The following is a 17,561-nucleotide window of genomic DNA, read 5'->3' on the forward strand; positions in this document are numbered from 1 at the left end:
ATTTATTTATTTATTTATAAAATATAACACTGCTTAAAGGTATAAAATGCAGAATTCAATTTTGTGAGAGGATGATGTGATGATCCTTGAGTTACAGGGATAGCATCTGTGCCTGTCCCCTCAAGAACCGCCGTCCACCATTTTCCATCCTCCTTTGAGCCCCAGGGTACCCATGTTCATGGGGTACATCCACCCGACTGGCTATGCTTGCTTAGCCAACAAGAGTTCAGGGCAGAATAAGATACTTCTTGTCAAGGTTCACACTTGGGACTGACTGCTTTGGAAAAAGTGCTTCCTTCAGCCCCTGCCCGAAGCCTTCACCACACTTTTCTCTGACTCTGGTTCTGTAACCTCGTGGCATTTACAAGTCTTTTGTAATGTGACCCAAGACACTTTAAAGTGTTCTGAGTTTCTTATATATCACTCATACCTTCTAACCGTCCCTCCGTTAAATCTTTTGGAATAATTCTGATCTTAGTGTAGTGTATCTTTTCTGTTATAGTTGGCTCGTTTGCTTTCTTAATCCCACCGCCCCCCAGGAAAGGAATCCAATGACCAGTGTCCATACTAGGAATCTTTTAGTCAGTCATCAGCCATAGTGGACCAATGACACCATAACATAAAAATACAGTGCTCAATAAATCTTTGCATCTTTTACATATAAATGAAATACACGTAATAAGGAAACTTGACCACTAAGTAAGTTTAGAACTATTTCTGTCAATCACCAATATACTAAGACTACTCTAAATGATGCAAATATTTTAGCATCACTATAAAATTATTTCATGTGTCTTATAGAATATTAGGAGCTAAATGTCACATGAAGCTATTTCAGGAGCATAATTCATCCTTACAAATGCATATGGAAAGGAATACCTTTTCACCAATTTCTCCTTTGATGCCTTCAAGTCCTTGTTCTCCCTGTAAATGAAGAGCATGGTGTATAGTAATAGGAACAGTACTTACAGTTCATAGACTTTTCATAATGATGGTGATATTTCTAACAGTAAATAATCATTCATTTAAATAGTTCCTTGAGATGTGAAGCTCCAACCCAATATTAAACAAAACAAAGTCTGAATAATGCAAAATACTAAAGGAACAGCTTTCTGTATACTTCCCTACCCTCGAGAAAATTTCACCTCATAAAGCCAAGAATCCCACAAGTTAGCATCTGAGGATTCTACCATCGTCATTTGCTTTGAGAATTGAATTAAATGGCACAGACTGAGTTTGCATTCTTGTTCTCACTAGCATCTCATTAAATATAGAAGACAGACTTCTTTGAGATCTACCTTCCACAACATGAGCATCTAATGAGAAGTTCATAATAAGTGGATTTAGCTGTGAACCTTGGTGTCCTAAGTCCACCTGCCTGCAGCCCCAGGTTTCTCTCTGTTCTGTTCATGCAACTCACAGCCACAAAGAGAGGGGTCATTCTCTATTTTGTCTTTCAAATCTAGAAGGTACCAGCATCTCTTCCTCACCCGATTCCTTTCTAATGTCATAAGTTTATTTTCAGATTTAATTTGACATAAATAGATTGATCACATTCCAATCAAACATTTAGTAAATGCTGAAAGTCTCCTACGTGCCAGGGAGCTACAGCTGCATAGCTGTGAGGTGAGTGGTAGAGATGGTCATATTTGCCATGCACCCACTGAGGGTCATGGCCTAAGGCATCCAGCCAGTATCTTCTGAGTGTACAGGCATAAGAGACCAATATTTTCATTTGTTCCTTTTATTTTTTTCTATTTAAGTTTGTTGAGAGAAGATATTATGTAGACCAGGCTGTCCTTGAACTCACGATATAGCTCACAATGGCCTTTCCTGAACTCCAGATCTTCCTACCTCCATTACTATTATTTGCTGGGATAACAAATAAACATATGCCAGCATACATAGCTAAAGATGAAAAGTTTCAGATCTCAGCTTTTTTGCAATGCCTCCATAAAGTGGCATGTGATTTAATTAAAATCTACATTAATTAAGAGTGTAAGCTCTTATTAGCATACAAATACAATCACATTAAAATATATGTGTGTTTTGAAACATAAGTAAATAATCTTTTTGCTTCACTTTGCCTCAAAACATTAACAGAAAACAATAGATTAGTTCATAGGTGCATGGGACTACCTTTCTTTTAATAGTGTTTCCCCTAAAGTATAGAATTTAACTCCATCTGGTAATTCAAGCTGACACTGAAGCTGTTAAATGTCCCTAGTGCCTCAGCCACATTGTCAGAATGAGATGTGGCCACCACAAACAGCTGCTGGAAAGTCCAAAACTATTTCCCAGCAGATAAATCCGCACATCCCTTGGCTTGCACCTCAGCTCACAGATACAGAACATGCTGTCCCATTGGGCTTGGTCTAGAACTGCTATGACGACACTCAGAGCATGCCATTTCATGCCTCCCAATCTAACCTCATTCTCTCTAAGGGGCTATGTAAGGAAACATTCCTAAAAGCTGCTGTAACTATACATAGAAGTGTATCTTTTCAAATGACGTTGCCAATTACATATAAGAAAACCTAGCTCTGTAGTGCTTTCAGACATTTTGCTCTTAAAACCGGTTAACACGTCACTGGAACGTAATGACATGTTTGGCACTGAGGGGACATCTGAAATTTCATCAATGATGCTCTCCCTCAAGGTGAGATTGTCTGAGTTGTATCATGACAGGTGGCCCCACCTAAAGTCACTCCACTTCCCTCTTGGAATCTGAAGTGTATTAGTTTCTGTGCATTCAATATGCTTGGCACGAACAGTCAAGTTTGCTTCCAGAGAAAGCAATCCTTGAATAGATAGTAAAGAATACAGAGGAAATTAATTTTGGTAATGAGAAAGATCTCAGACACTGAGAGACTCACCCTGGATGGTGTTAAAGTTCTTATTCATGATGAATATGAATGTGACATTCTGCAGGTTTTTTTTTTCCATGTAGGGGTTGACTCATGGCCTCCTACTGGCTAAGCAAGAACTGTTCACTGAACTGTTTCCAGCCTTCCTTTTGCTTTTCATTTTGAGATATGATCTCATCAAGTTGTCCAAGCTGGCCTTAGGCTCACACTATAGGCTGGCAGGCTGTGAACCTGTAATATTTATTGCTTCTGTCTCCTGTGTAGCTAGGATGATTGGTCTGCACTACCAGGCCAAAGCAAAGAAAGTTGTGTTTTGAAGAGCTTAGTTGTGTATATAGCGTCCTTGTAATGCCAGAAAGTTTAGGTCATTATAAATACTTCTGCTTAATCTAATCTGAGAAACGCAACCTGTGCAAATAGGAAACAGCTGCAGAAAAATACTTTTCCATTTTTCACTCTGACTGATAACAGTCAAAGTGTTTCTGGTGCCCCTCTAAGTCGCCCGTGGTTCTTAGAAAGCATCGCTACTGATTCTTGGAGAAGCATGCCACTAATACTGTAATGAATGTTTCCTTGAAGGGTCTCCAAGAGGGAAAGACTTCTATGAATCCTCCTTGAAAAGACTGGGTTATTAGCTTACTTTGTAAGAAACATTTACAAAAGCTCATTACCTTTTGACCAGGTAATCCTGGAGTACCATGTAAGCCATGTTCACCCTAAAAAGAGTAACCAAAATGAATGTCATTAGTCACAAATGATAATGTAAAAGACCCTCAAAGAACGGGGCCCTCTAATATGAGGAAAGGTAGCATTCTCCTGGATATCTCTTGTGCATCTGGGCTTCTGATTTCTGTCATGTCACATCTACAGGGCAATCACCTCAAATTTTAAGGTAAAGGAATGGGGGAGTGTATGGAGGCTCTGGGGTGTTAAGGATCAGTCTCATTGTTATTCATCTTGTAGTATAACCTGAGATTTCAAGAAAGTGCTCAATGGTTTCACATCCTGTGTTCCACATGCTATTTAACAATCTAACCTTTTCTTTCTTCTTTCCTTCCTCTCTTCCTCCCTTCCTTGCTCCCCTTTCCCTCCTTCCTTCCTTTTCCTTCCTTCAATATTTTCTTTCTTCTTTCCTTCCTCTCTTCCTCCCTTCCTTGCTCCCCTTTCCCTCCTTCCTTCCTTTTCCTTCCTTCAATATTTTCTTTCTTCTTTCCTTCCTTCTCTTTTCCTTGTGTACAAGAGTAAATGCTTTTATTGGGTGGGTATTGCTAACAAATTCATCGAGAGTTACCATTCTCATAATCATCTTCTATAGACTGTTACACAGTGATGGGGCTGTAGCCTTTCAGTTGTGGCTTCCCTACATGGTCCCTGGTAACCAATTTAATTGTGGTTTATAGGTATCTTCTTACCTAATCTGAGATATATACGTACATCTTGATATTCTTGTCACAATGTGGATATACTTACTTCGTTATCCATATCTGTTGATTACTGGGAACTGAATTCTAAATTCATACCAAGGCAATTCTACATGAAACAGTTCCCTCTCCACTTGCCTGGCTCCTGTCATGGGCGTAAATGTTTTCAGCAGATGCCTATCAGGTTCCATTACTGGAATTCTTGGTCATCGCTCTGACAAGTCTGCTTTGTGAATAGTACACCACCCAGAAAGAGAAACTTCAGGGAGGGTGGATACATTCTCCGTGGACCCTCAGGCGTTTACTTAAGTCTAGGAATTTACTCTGGCTCCTGAGTGTCGAGATTCAGGCAGCTCAAAATATGATCTGCTCTATTTTTGTAAAAATATTTAGAAAATTCACTTAGAAAATAACAGTTCTTAAGGATTATCTGGAACACAGATATCATTTCTAACAATTATTTAAAGGAAGTTTTAAGTATATGAAGAAAAACACCACATCTTCACATTTTAAAACAACGAGATACTCTGCCTCAATATTGAGATCTTAATTTTATTACTAAGACATTTTTGGAAAGTTTTACTGTTTTTTTTTTTATTTTTCACCAGAAGTGTATTGACAGATAAACACACTTTCTTTTAAGAGTTAAGGATTTTCTTTGTTGATAAAACTATCAAAGTATTCTATAGTATAACTGCTGTTATCATAGTACGGGCAAAATTTGGTTGAGATATGTAATTAGATGTAGAAACATCAAAAATAGCATAATTATCAGTGTTCTAAGCTTTTCCTCACTTGAAAGTTAGTATGGTTCTTGACCTGAGGCACCGGCAAGACTAGTAGAAAGCTGCAGTGACATTTGATAAAGAGATAAGGAAATCGCATTTAGTATCTGATGCCAAAGAACATTCTATGGAAATGGAGCCTCTAACATTACTCACCACTGAAGTATGCCCACTTGTCCCTAAGAAGCAGATTATTTCCCTCAGTTGATCCAATATAATATTTTATATCATATTGCAAGTTACTCAGGATCACCAGATACAACATATAATCCTCCAAAGCACAATGATATGGTATTCACACTGCCAGCAACCCGTTTCGGAGAAAAAGGAGTGTTGACAGCTTAGCTAGCTGCCAGCTTTTACATACCATGTGCCTGGAGTGCTGGCACCGATGTGTCTTTAGTTGACATTCTGTGATTCCTGTAGTTTAAAAGTACTAGGTTTCCGCTATGGCAAATGTTAACTGATCTTGCCTCTTTCCCTACTTAGAGGCTTATAATCACTTCTAATTGCCTTTAGTCCACCAGAGGAGAGTGAGCACACTGGATCCCATCTCTGTCTCAAAAAGGAGGAAGGTGTATGAATTACCAGGAAAACTTCAAAAGGACATAGTCCAAACATACTGATGCCAAGTGTTGGCTCTATAAAAATTTAATCTAAAACATTATGTTGGTAACACCAGTCACTTTAGTGCTCATCCTGAAATATAGGAGCAAAGCCCAAAGAACGGCTGGCAACCAGGGTAAACCTAGTTCTGCCCACAAAATCAGTACTCCCCAATGCTATTGAAAGGGAACTGATCTGTTTTATGTTTTATGTATTTAGTGCATGTGTGTGTGTGCATGTGTGTGCGTGTGCACATGTATGTGTGTGAGTTCCTGCTTCCTTTCCCCCCAATTCTAGTCCTAAAGACAACATAAGATCTTTCTCTTCTATCTTCCAAGCAAAATTTTAGTTCATAATTGGAAAAAAATATAATCAGTAGTTTCAAACAAATCAGACCTTTCAAAACTTATTTCTGGGGACATTCTTTCAATTACTAGCCTTTTAATTCCTGGAACATACATGTTGGAAGGAGAGAACTGACTCCTGAAAGTTGTCCAGTGACCTGCCCATGAGCACTGCTCACATACTCACTTCCCAAATTAAATAATACAGAAACTGTATTTATACTCCTATATTCACCATTGCCACCAAAGCTTACTATTATAAGCTTCTAATTAATTTTTCTGTCTGATTCATATTGTGAAGCACAAATTAAAAAAAAAGAAAGAAACACACATCTATGCTTACTGAATTAAAGCTTTCTGAACCTAAATCAATTCCTGGTCTTACTTCTGGATCTTAAGCATGACATCCACTTGGGTCATTATGAAGGCTTCTATTCACTAAGACATTAGCAATAGTTTAGAGTTTCTAAATATATGATCCTGCTCTCTGAGTATACCTGTTTCTTAAAATGTGGCTTTTTTTATGTCAGATGTGGTTCCAAACAAAACAAAAATGGAGCCATAACTCACACACACACACAGACAAACACACACCATGTTGTTTTGGGTGCTAAAGTTGTTTTTCTATTAATGCAATTTGCTTCTAAAAATGTGTAAATTTGCATATATTGAGTATGTAACCAAGTATAAGCACTACGAAGATTTTCTTTCAAAGAAAAAATCAAGTTCTAACCCTTCTCCAAATTAGACAAACGACAGTTATTTTGAGCTTTGAAAAAAAATAAACAATTTAGGAATTATTTGGAGGGGTGGTGAAAGTTTTCTTGAATACCTAGTGGAGTTAGGGGGACCCAGCCACTTTTGTAGAATCTAATAAAATTCTGGGATCCTATGAAACTGATATGATCTTCTTGAAGTGGGTATGTGAGAAAGAAAGGTTTGAGCTTACTGTCAGAGTAGGTTAAAGACAGTCTAGATAATTCTGAAACTGCAAAACCATGGTAGGAAATCAAGGTGTTTACTCTGAATCATCTGTTGAGGTATCTGATGCCTGCAGTTAATGACACCCACAGCAAGCACTCCACCAAATGAAAGATGACTTAAGATATAGAACACAGTGCCATCAGTCAGCTCCCAATTAAGGACAGTAAGATACCAGTTGCAGCAAACCACTTCCTGTCCAGAGTGTTCCTCGTGATGAGTAATTGATAGCGTGACTCCGTATCAGTTACCTCTACTGGAGCCTCACTGTGCTAAAGCCGTCGGGTAACTTAGCTTCAGACTGGCAGTAAGGCTTGCTTAAGAGAGTGCAGGGAGAGCAGGTGATGGGGAAATGAAGGAAGCAAGCTCTGGAGCTGTACCCACTGCCCCTATTACATTTCATCCTAGGAAACCTCATTTGTAAGCTTTTCTCCTCCCCACTACTTCCCTGAAGTCTGCTTTGCATAAAACCTTGGGAGTTCTTACTAAAGTACCTTTCTCACTCTTCCCTCAACATAGATGTCAAACAGTTCTCCTTTACTTCTCTCCTGTACTTTGGAGCTAAGTTTCCTTGAGTTCTGTGCAGTTCAGCTTAAACTTACGAAGAGTCTATCGAGCTGGGCATCCTCTGTTGGTCCAAGCACAGGCATCACAGAGATACGAGAGATATGATTCCTTTTATTCTAGGTGCTCCCAAGCATATAGACATACAAACTCGGTGATGTAAATAAAATACTAAGTTAGGAGAATGGACATGCTTCCAGTTTTGATTGGTAGACCAGAAGGCTTCATAAAAACATGCCTGAGCTTTGAAGGTAGTAATTTGTGAAGATTCTGGTAAGAGATTAAGATATCAATTATCTGAACTTCAATCTCTCACTTTTACATGATAGTCATACCCATCACCATACCCTGGTACAGTTGACCCTGGCTTGGCTGGCTGATGCTTCTGATGGAGCCACTTCAGGAAGACTGTTATCCACAGTCACAGATTTCTTAAATGATGGCAGTTATGTTTTTAAATCTACTGTTCACTATGTTAGTAATCTATACCAAAAATAAGACCATTAGCCAGTGAACTATGTAAAGAATCAGTGAGGAATTTTCCTCCAGGTAATATTTTCATATTTATGTGCTAGATACCGATTGCACATTAAACCAAATAGGGGTGTTAGCAGACTGGGTTCCTGAGATCTGCCTAACTGTTTGGTAAATAAAAGTCAAGTGCCTGGTGCCAGAGTCGCTGCATGTGCCGAGCTTGTCATCCATCTGTTGTGCTCCCTGCCAACTGCTCTACTTGGGATGTGAGTGCAAGGCATTAGGAGGGAATAAGAAACCATTGAGAAATAAAGTCAGCTGCAGAGTGGCCAGGTTTCTTTCTCCTGTCCCTCTGTTACCTCTGTGCTTCTTCCGTTTCTGCTTATTTGGAGCTGTATTGTATCAGGACACACTGACTGATAAAGTAATGCCAACACGCTCCTCATCAAGCCAGAGTTTTCCACCGATTATTCCTGTTAGCCTTGGGATGTTAGTCAGGGATAGAAGGTAGAGTAATAAAACTATAATTTTTTGATTATTTTTCTATGAATATCGCTTATTATTAGATTTCATGAGACCCTCATTATTAATTATTTTTTTTAAAAAGACACAGGCATTCAGATGATTCCTTTTTGATAAAGTACAAGTTGATTATATAGCTAATTTGATAACCCTACAAACTGTTATTAGTTTTGTGGATATATAAAATAAAACATTGAGATTTCATTGTCTTGGTCTTATAGAAAGCACATTTATAATTGACAGTATTGATACAAATGCAAACAGTGATTTTTTTGTTAACATAAATTCCACATATATTTTATCAGCCTTGACAAAATGATGTATCACTCAACAGGAGCTGAATGAAGGTGACAAACATGCCAAAGTGAACAGGGGAGAGCACATGTGACCTCAAACCTACAGAAAGAACTGCAAGCAATGAGGGGTGTTGAGAGCAGGAGAAATCGTTGTCCCTGAGGAAGGACACACAAATTGATTATTTTATAATACCAAATGGTGATCCCTAAAAACACTACATAGACTGAGCAGTTTACATTTATGAATATATCAGTATATGAATATACATATGTATACAGGCAATAGCAATAAAAAAGAGACTACGAATTTAAAGAGAGCAAGGAGGGTATGTGAGAGAGCTTAGAGGGAGGAAAGGAAGGAAGAAATGTTATTAAATCTAAAAAATTCTACTGTTGGATAAAGTTGCATGTTCTTATTTAGTGGTTTCAGTTTCAATAATAAATTGTTATGTGCAAATACATATTAATTTCTTTATGAACTTAGGGAGAAACTGTGGAAATGAGCTTAATTCTGATTATTCATGGAAAAATTAGGTGAAACTAGAAATGCACAGAGGAAGCCAAATGACTTAAACAAAAATTATTTTTGCTAAACGCCTATAAGTTTCTTAGTCTCTGAGGCATTAACGCCACATCTGGACCAGGCTGGAACAAAAGTCATTAGGATTCACGACAGCTACAGGGCTCGTCTGCATGTATGTAAACTGAAACAACATCTGCCTTTATTTCCTGGAGCTGGAGTGTTCTCATAAATGCCTTTTTAGGGAAAATATCAAGATTCAAAAAGCATCATTTCAGTCCCCAGAAGAGAAGAAACGCAAAGATAATGAAGAGTGCAAAGTCTCGTTTCTGCACATTGAGTGCAGTGAATGGGAGCTCAGAGTTTATGGAGACAAGGTCCGTTGTCGTCAAGGTTCTTTATACTGAAGGCAGTCTCTCTGTTTTCTTACGACAGGCAAATTAGCAACTGACCCACTGTGTCATTACCATTACAGGTTATTTTAATAATGTCAGGTAACTACGTTTAATGCTATTGTCTCTGATAGTACTCTGTGTATAGAAATGTGTGCCCATGCATCAAAAGCATGTTTGGTAATGGGTGTAAAGGTAGAATGTCTTATGTTGGATGTTCAGGTCAACCCAGACAGCAGTGAGTGGGCTGTGGCCCATGGAGAGCAGACTACAGGTCTCTGGAGTCACCTCTGGACACTATGAGAATATTTCAAATCTCTTTTCAAATTTGACAAACGGAAAAAATTAAACCATCATATTTTCAGTCTGTTTGTTCCTGGAGGTAAAACTATAAAACCACCTCATTTACTGAATGAACTAGATTGTAGTAATTCTTCAGAGATAGTCTTCTGCCCGTGTTGGAGTTAGAAGATCTTATGTTAAAGGGGTTCATAGACTTAAAGAGACACAGCAGGATCTAGAGAGTGAACTTCCCAATCTGCTCCCTAAGCTGCAAGGAAAATGGATTTGTGATTTAATTCTAACAGAGTGTGAAAAGGAAGCAGGGAACTTGGCAGCATCCTGATGATGCAACTGCAGGAAGGCACATGAACAATGAGTTCACGTGGGCGGAGCTTCACTTCTAATTCCACTCCTCGATAGCTATGAAACTTAGGAATATTTTAATTGTCTTTATATCCTAGGTTCTTAATCCAAAAGTAATAAAAACAAATCTGAGCTAAAGTGTCTGTAAGTATTGAATTCGCTGATGGAAAGGAGGAGGCTCTTGGCAGTGCTTAGCACTTAGTATTAATTGCATAAGCAGCTGTTTTATCAACATGATACAAGCGTGTGGTGCTATGTGTAATTCTTTTGGATGGGTCCATTGGTCTAGGAACATTAATTTTGTTGTTGTTTTTAAAAAGGCCAAAGACTCAGAAGATATTTGAGTTTTATTTTAACATTTCCTGCTAAATAAATTTTGAATAAAATAAATTCCCTTCAGTGAGTTCTGATTTAGTCTCACGGTAAGCCAGAGCTTAGAGCAAGAGCATCATCAATCTGTGTGTTTAAAATGTGTCTTCTAGCTATTAAACATTTCTGCCAGTCATTAAGTTGGCTCTCTCATAAGCCTCTCATTCTGTCCTTAAGATCAAGCTAACGTGGGTCCACTGTAATTCCCATTTGATAAAGGAGGAGGATTTTTGTCCTAGAACCCTGATCCAGGCAGTGTAACTCTGCTTGTTGTCAGGCACATTTCTGAGGACTAGTATTGGTTTTCTACCTACTTCATAAGGAACAAAAGTAGTTTAATAACTGCTTCCTCCTGGCTGGCGTGGTGGTGCAGTCCTTTAACACCAGCACTCAACTGACAGAAAAGAGGATCCCTGAGTTTGAGGCCAGCCTGGCCTGCTTAGTGAGTTCCACCCCAGTTTGGGCGACAAGGTGACAGACACCCTGTCTCATAAAGCAGATTTTCCTTAGGGAATAAAGTAGTCATTCGGCAAGTAAATATTACTTTAGCATGATGTAGGCTCTATTTTGGTTATGTTTTATGGTCACATAATTAAAATAGACACTATTGGTAAAGAATCATATTTCTAAAAAGTGTCTACATTGCCCCCAAACAATACACATTATACTGTCTCATCAGTGAAGTAGGGAATAAGACAAATTTTGAATGAAACATGCATCAGTTAGAGCAAGTGTCGCTCTAGACCTAAATTTGCAGGACATTCATCCACTATTCAGATCCTCAGCCATTTCCCACTTCAGATGAGAACGACAAAGTACCTGTGTGTATATGGTGTGTGTGTGTGTGTGTGTGTGTGTGTATGTGTGTGTTGGAAAGGTTTATGTGCAAGTGTACGTGGGAATGTGTGTGTGTGTTAGTATGTGTGGGTGTGTGATTCTGGGCATTAAAGCATTCATTTCTCCTGGAAACAAATCCATTCCACTTATTCGTTCTATTGGCAGTAGCTCCTCACTACCGTCTAAGTTTACCAGAAGTAAACAGTTATCTCTTTATAGAATGGAATTTTCCCCGATGAATGAACAGCAGCTAATTTATCAAACTTAGGCAAATTCGTAGGTGTGCTGGATCAGTGTAATACAGAGAGTGACTGTCTTATGATGGATGACAGAAAAGCTGTGTGTACACAGTGTGAATGCCTACTCTAAGTGTGCACTGGTTCACAGGGTAATTTGTAAAAGAATTTAATTAGTTGCTATAATTCCTCCTCTTTAAAGTCCAAATGACTCCATTTCCAAAAGTACATGTCATAAAACAGTGCTACATAGTATATTATTTTGCTTCTGTTGCCAAAAAAAAAAAAAAAAAAGGCAACCGTGGAGAACTACTATTCTGTTTAGAGTCTTCACTTAAAAGTAATTACTGCTATCATTTCACCGAACGTCAAAGTGCAAGTCTATTTTACAACAATAAAATTTGCATGCATAGAAGTTAATTTATTACAGTAGTATCATATTGTATGAGAATATAAATTGAAGCCAGCATGCAAACTCTACTTAATGCTGCTCAGAATATGCCTCATTGCGTGTTAAATATAAAAGCACTCCATTTGAGGAGAACGTGCTAGAGGTGTGTGTTCTGTGGCAGGTTGGCCTGTGTTCTTGCTCCGAGATGTTTCAACAAATCATGTATACTGAGAGGGCTGTAACTTAGTTAAGCACAGGGATGCTTTTTAGGTGACACAGAAGGCATCCACATGTTCATAAGCTGTGATACCCACACACATTTATAGCAAATGTACAGCTTGGTCTTCATGTGGGATCCCATAACAAGCAGAATGGGACAGTTCCCTGGTCCCTGCCATTGACTCTGCTTCCCCTACCTGAACTGCATGGTTGGGCCTCAGTGAGAGGCCTTGCCTAGTCCTGTGGGGACTAGATGCCCCAGGGTGGGTGGTACCCCAGAGGGGCCTCCCCTTCTCTGAAGAGAACAGGGTGAGGGGGTCATTGGGGAGAAGGCTTTGTAAGGGTGGGGCTGGGAAGAGAGGAGGGAGGAGAGCTGTGATTGTGATGTAAACTGAATAAAATATATATATATAAATTATTAGGATAAAAAAATACCGGGTGGAAATTTAGGAAATTGAGCTGTGAAGATATGTGACTCTCATCATTTAATCACATAAGGTTTGTGAACTAATAATTTTCTTTAGAAATTTATTTATAAAAATCAGGGCTGGGAGAGATGACTCAGCCATTAAGGAAAGTTTATGCTCACATCCAAAACACCAAAATTCAAATAAGGTATTTTTATTGTAAGGCGAGAAAAGTATTCTATCTGAAACACTAACTACAATGTGATTTAAAAAATTTGAAGTTTAAAAGATTGGTGTTTCTTCCCTAGAATGAAATACTTTGCAATATATACCAGCTACACCACAAAATAACATAACAGTGACTTTCTTGTTAACTTTACTTTGCAAGTAGTCGTTAGCATGATTTTAAATAAGCGATAAACCTTGGATTATAAGAGTGAGACCACCACACTGGGAGTGGTAATTCTTTCCTACATGTGAGCGTTAAATCCATTTCACAGCTAAATAATGTGGTTAGGAGCAGAGCTGGCACCACCTGGGAAGAGGATGTGGTCAAAGACAAGTGTTTCTTTAAGTACTAGGATGATACTAGGCATGAAGTGGGGGTCTCTGAAGTTGTGTGAACCTGGCTACAGAGAAATCAAAGTAAACTGATACCTTATTCAGCATCCTGCCTCCAAGAGCTTGCTCTAGGGAAAGAAACAAGACCTGAAACACAGAGACTCAGTAATATTCATTACTGAACATTGTCGTGATGACTTCCTCTAATGCATCTTCAACTTGCCCTGTATGTTCCTTCCTTTCTAAGAATCTGCCTTTCTTCTTGTAACACAACCAACCCACCAAAGAGCATACGTGAGCCACCACCACTCCATACATAGCACAGATGAAACAGAAGTGCAGCTTAGTCTTTGCTGTCCCTGACTCTGCTGCCTGCCTGTGGATCTTGTTCCCCTTGTTGGGCTGCCGTGTCTGACCTCAGTAGGAGAGGATGTGCCTAGTCCTGCAGTGACCTGATGTGCCAGGTGGGTTGGTAAATAAGAGGTTCATTCCTCTTTTCAGGGGAGAAGGGTATGAGAGATGGGGAAGTGGTTATGTGAAGGGGAGGCTGGGAGAAGAGGTGGGAGCTGAGATCAGGATGTAAAGTGAAAAAATAAATTAATGGGAAAAAAAAAGAAGTACTGGTTTCAAGTGCTGTGTACAGAGCTCAGTGGTCTAGCACTGTCTAGCATGCACAAGACCTTGGGTTTGATCACCACTATCACCAAAAATAACAAAACAGCAACTACAACGATGACGATACACATTAACACAAAATGCTACTTGGCACCTGACCTACCAAGCAGTCTCATTTAAGCCTGTGAGAGCATCATATGAGTGACAGGGTCGTGGTCTTAAAGATAACAAGGTAGAGGGACTCACCTGCTCACCAAAAACTTACTTTCCTAAAGAAAGTCTTTCTTTAGCATCAACATGTGACAACTAACTAATTTGGCCTAATATGAATAGTGAAAATAAGCTAATTATTTTAACATGCAAATGTGAAATTTTATAAAGATTGCGTGAAAAAATGAGCATTTTCTTCATGTTTGAGGACAGAATCTTGCAGCATAGCCCAGGCTGGCTTCGAATTTCACTTTTCTCCTCCTTCAGCCCCATGAGTGCTGCCATTGCTGGTCGGCACCACCAGGCTAGCTCCAGGTAATACAGTGAATTTCAGAATTAACCTCCTGTGAGGGAAGCAATTAATCACAACAACCCTATGGCATTCGAGAAGAAATCAGAAAAGCAGCCATTTCATTATCTAGATAATAAATCAGATCCTTTTATTGATAGATCTAAATGTAGTTCTTGTATTGTTAGTCATATATCTTACACAGTGCTATAAAATGTAGTCTGTATTATAATAAATGATTTGATTTATGTAATTTTACATAGATTTTATACACATTTATGTAATTTTATATAAATTATAACATTATTAAATAAAATTAAAATATCAGCCATAAAACTGATAATGTAAGAAGCCCAGTTGTTAACAGACTTTTTTTTTTTTTTACGTTCCTGAGGAAAACATTCTTTCCACAGAGCTGTGCAGTTTATATTTGGGCATCACTGGCCTTGTAGCCTCTGCCACAGTTCCTTAGTCTGTTTGTGTAGCTCAAAGATAGCCTTGAACAACAGAAAAAGCAAGTGAGTTTGTATTTCTCTGGAAGTTCATTTACAAAACCTTCCAGTGGGTATCTTTGGCAGCCCTAGCAATGGACTAAGGGTCACTGATCCCCAAGAGATAAAAGTTCTGCATTTTCCCCTTCTTGCCTGACTCAGCTTTATATAAAACAGGCACTAAGGTTAATCAAATAGCCAGTCAGCATATCTTTTCTCCAGGAATGCCCATGGTGCCAAATTCAACTTTACTACCAGCTATACACTAAAACACCTTAATTATTCATTAGACATTCATAAAAGGTACATTAATTGTTAACATCAAAGGGAGTTAGCATTTCCCAAGTGAGTTCTTAAGTGGGCACCAAAGACTATGCTTCAGATTCTTCCTCATACTTCCCACACCATTAAGTAGTCCACCAAATCTATCCTTGAACAGTGGAATGTAATGCTACTTCTTAAATGAGTACCTCTATCACTAGAGCTTGGCTCGATCGCTTGAGATTTTATGAATATACAATACCATTTCATTTGCTGAACAACTTTTTCATGAACAGCAAATTTGGGGAAATTACATGGAAATGCAGAATGATATGAAAGCAAACTGGAAAATTAATTTCCAAATTATTCAGACCACATGTAGGTTCAAGAACATTAAAGTTTAGGAGCTTTTTAAAGGGGGCTCTTTGGGAAAGGAGAGAAAAGGTGGGAGGGGACACGGATGCCAGGGTGGGTAATGAGGGGCCAACATGATAATAATGCCATATCTGAATGACACAAGTAACTCATTATTCTGCATGTTTGATAAGAAAGTCATCAAGGTTTTAGCTGCAATCTTACAAAACTATGTGATGCCTTGAAGTATATGTGAGAGGGTAGGCGATGACTTCAGAGAGACATGGAGTCATTAGAAGACGTTGGACCAGATGAAACTGGATTTGCTTACATTTTTATTCTGATTGGTTATTTAACTATTAATAGCTTTTCACAGATAAAAATGAAAATTTGCCTTTATTAAGTTGTGACATTACAGTAAAGATCCTTCAAATAACACCTGTAGAAATATTGCCCTTCCAAATAATTAGAAAAGGTGTTTCAAAGTCATTTTCTCAAGTTCATTCTCATTGTTTCAAAAACTCAAATTTACCAAAGGCTACTAAACTATATCTAATAGTTTATGAGAAAATGTAAATTATAAAAATGTCCAAATGGTTTCTGATCTTCTTATCTAATGTCCACAAATTCGAATCCATTATGATCTAGTTAAAATTCAAAGAAACATTCATAAACTGGTAACCACTCTCTAGAAAAGGCCAGATAATATTGGAAACAAAACACAGAATTTAATATTCATATACTTGAAGATAAAAACTTAGTGCAATATTGCTATTTATCAAAGGACATAAACTAACTCCAAACTTTTATGCACTGAGCGTCTCAATCAATTGGAAATTGTTAGACATTGCCTCATAACTGAAGAATTGTGTTTTATCGAGTCACATATGAAAGAACATACAACCCTGTAAGGGCTGAGTCCCACCTCTCTTTCAACCCCACTGAACAGAAAGAAGAGGAAAACACACATCCATCCAATGTCTATAATGTAAGTGATTTGTATGTGTTACAGTGTTGTCTTTCACACTCAATCATTGATTGGATATTATTCAGGAATCAAAGCCACTAAGAGATATTCTCTAAGACTTCGGGCACCAAGGCGATTTTCATTCCAGCACTCCATGCGAATTCCATGAATATTCTTCCTTGTATTTAATATCCAAATGCAAGCCTCTGTGGTAACACCTGTCTCCCTGAGTGACTCTTTGAAATGTTGGTCATTTCATAATGGTAACTATTCAGTCTGCCCAATCTTAAAGTAACATTTGATGGTTCCAAAATGCAGGTAGTCTGGGCACCTGTTAGAACTATGAAATTTTTATACGAGAATCAAACACTGAGGAAAGCCTACATTTTTACATATTATAATGTCATCACTACTTAAAATGAAACCACATGTTCATGCTGATTACAAGTTTCTGAAAAGTTGGTTGTGTTTATGGTCATGGTCATCTGAAACCAGTTTTACACAGCAGTAGCTGTCCTGGTTTAATCAAATTCACAGATTTTTGAGTCTGTTCACAAAGGGGGAAAATTAAGGAAGTGTACAGTAAGTACTTGTTTTGTGTAGTAGATTACTAATAAATTATATACCAATTGATTTGACATGACACTAAAATTTCTTGTCACTGTGAATTTTACATATGGGAATTCTAACCAAATTAAATGGTTTAAAGCAACATATTGATGGGAGTCTTACAACACATTGCAACTCTAAGATATATCTTTGCATAAAATATTTAATGAAACTTATATATTATTAATTTTCTAACATTTGTCATCTTTACTAATTCTTCTTAGTCCCTTTCCACTGGTGTCATTTCTGGGGTGACTTACATCATCACAAGCCTATACACACAACGAGGACAGGCCTTGTGCTTTTTTATTCTGTGGCTCCAGCAACT

At 38.2% G+C, this 17,561-nt stretch overlaps 1 protein-coding gene across 4 annotated transcripts in view; it reads right to left on the minus strand.

Annotated features, from left to right (window-relative positions):
• Nucleotides 1-17,561, minus strand: part of Col19a1 (collagen type XIX alpha 1 chain) — a 313,337-nt gene that overhangs the window by 233,815 nt on the left and 61,961 nt on the right. For all 4 annotated transcript variants that reach the window (XM_029483553.1, XM_021163060.2, XM_029483550.1 and 1 more), the window contains exons 10-11: nucleotides 3,539-3,583; nucleotides 880-924 (exon numbers count right to left, since the gene is read on the minus strand). In XM_029483553.1, coding sequence (XP_029339413.1) covers nucleotides 880-924; nucleotides 3,539-3,583 — 90 coding nt within the window. The remainder of the gene's footprint in view (nucleotides 1-879; nucleotides 925-3,538; nucleotides 3,584-17,561) is intronic.

This window comes from Mus caroli, chromosome 1 (genome assembly GCF_900094665.2).
Source record: "Mus caroli chromosome 1, CAROLI_EIJ_v1.1, whole genome shotgun sequence".
Lineage (NCBI taxonomy): Eukaryota > Metazoa > Chordata > Mammalia > Rodentia > Muridae > Mus > Mus caroli.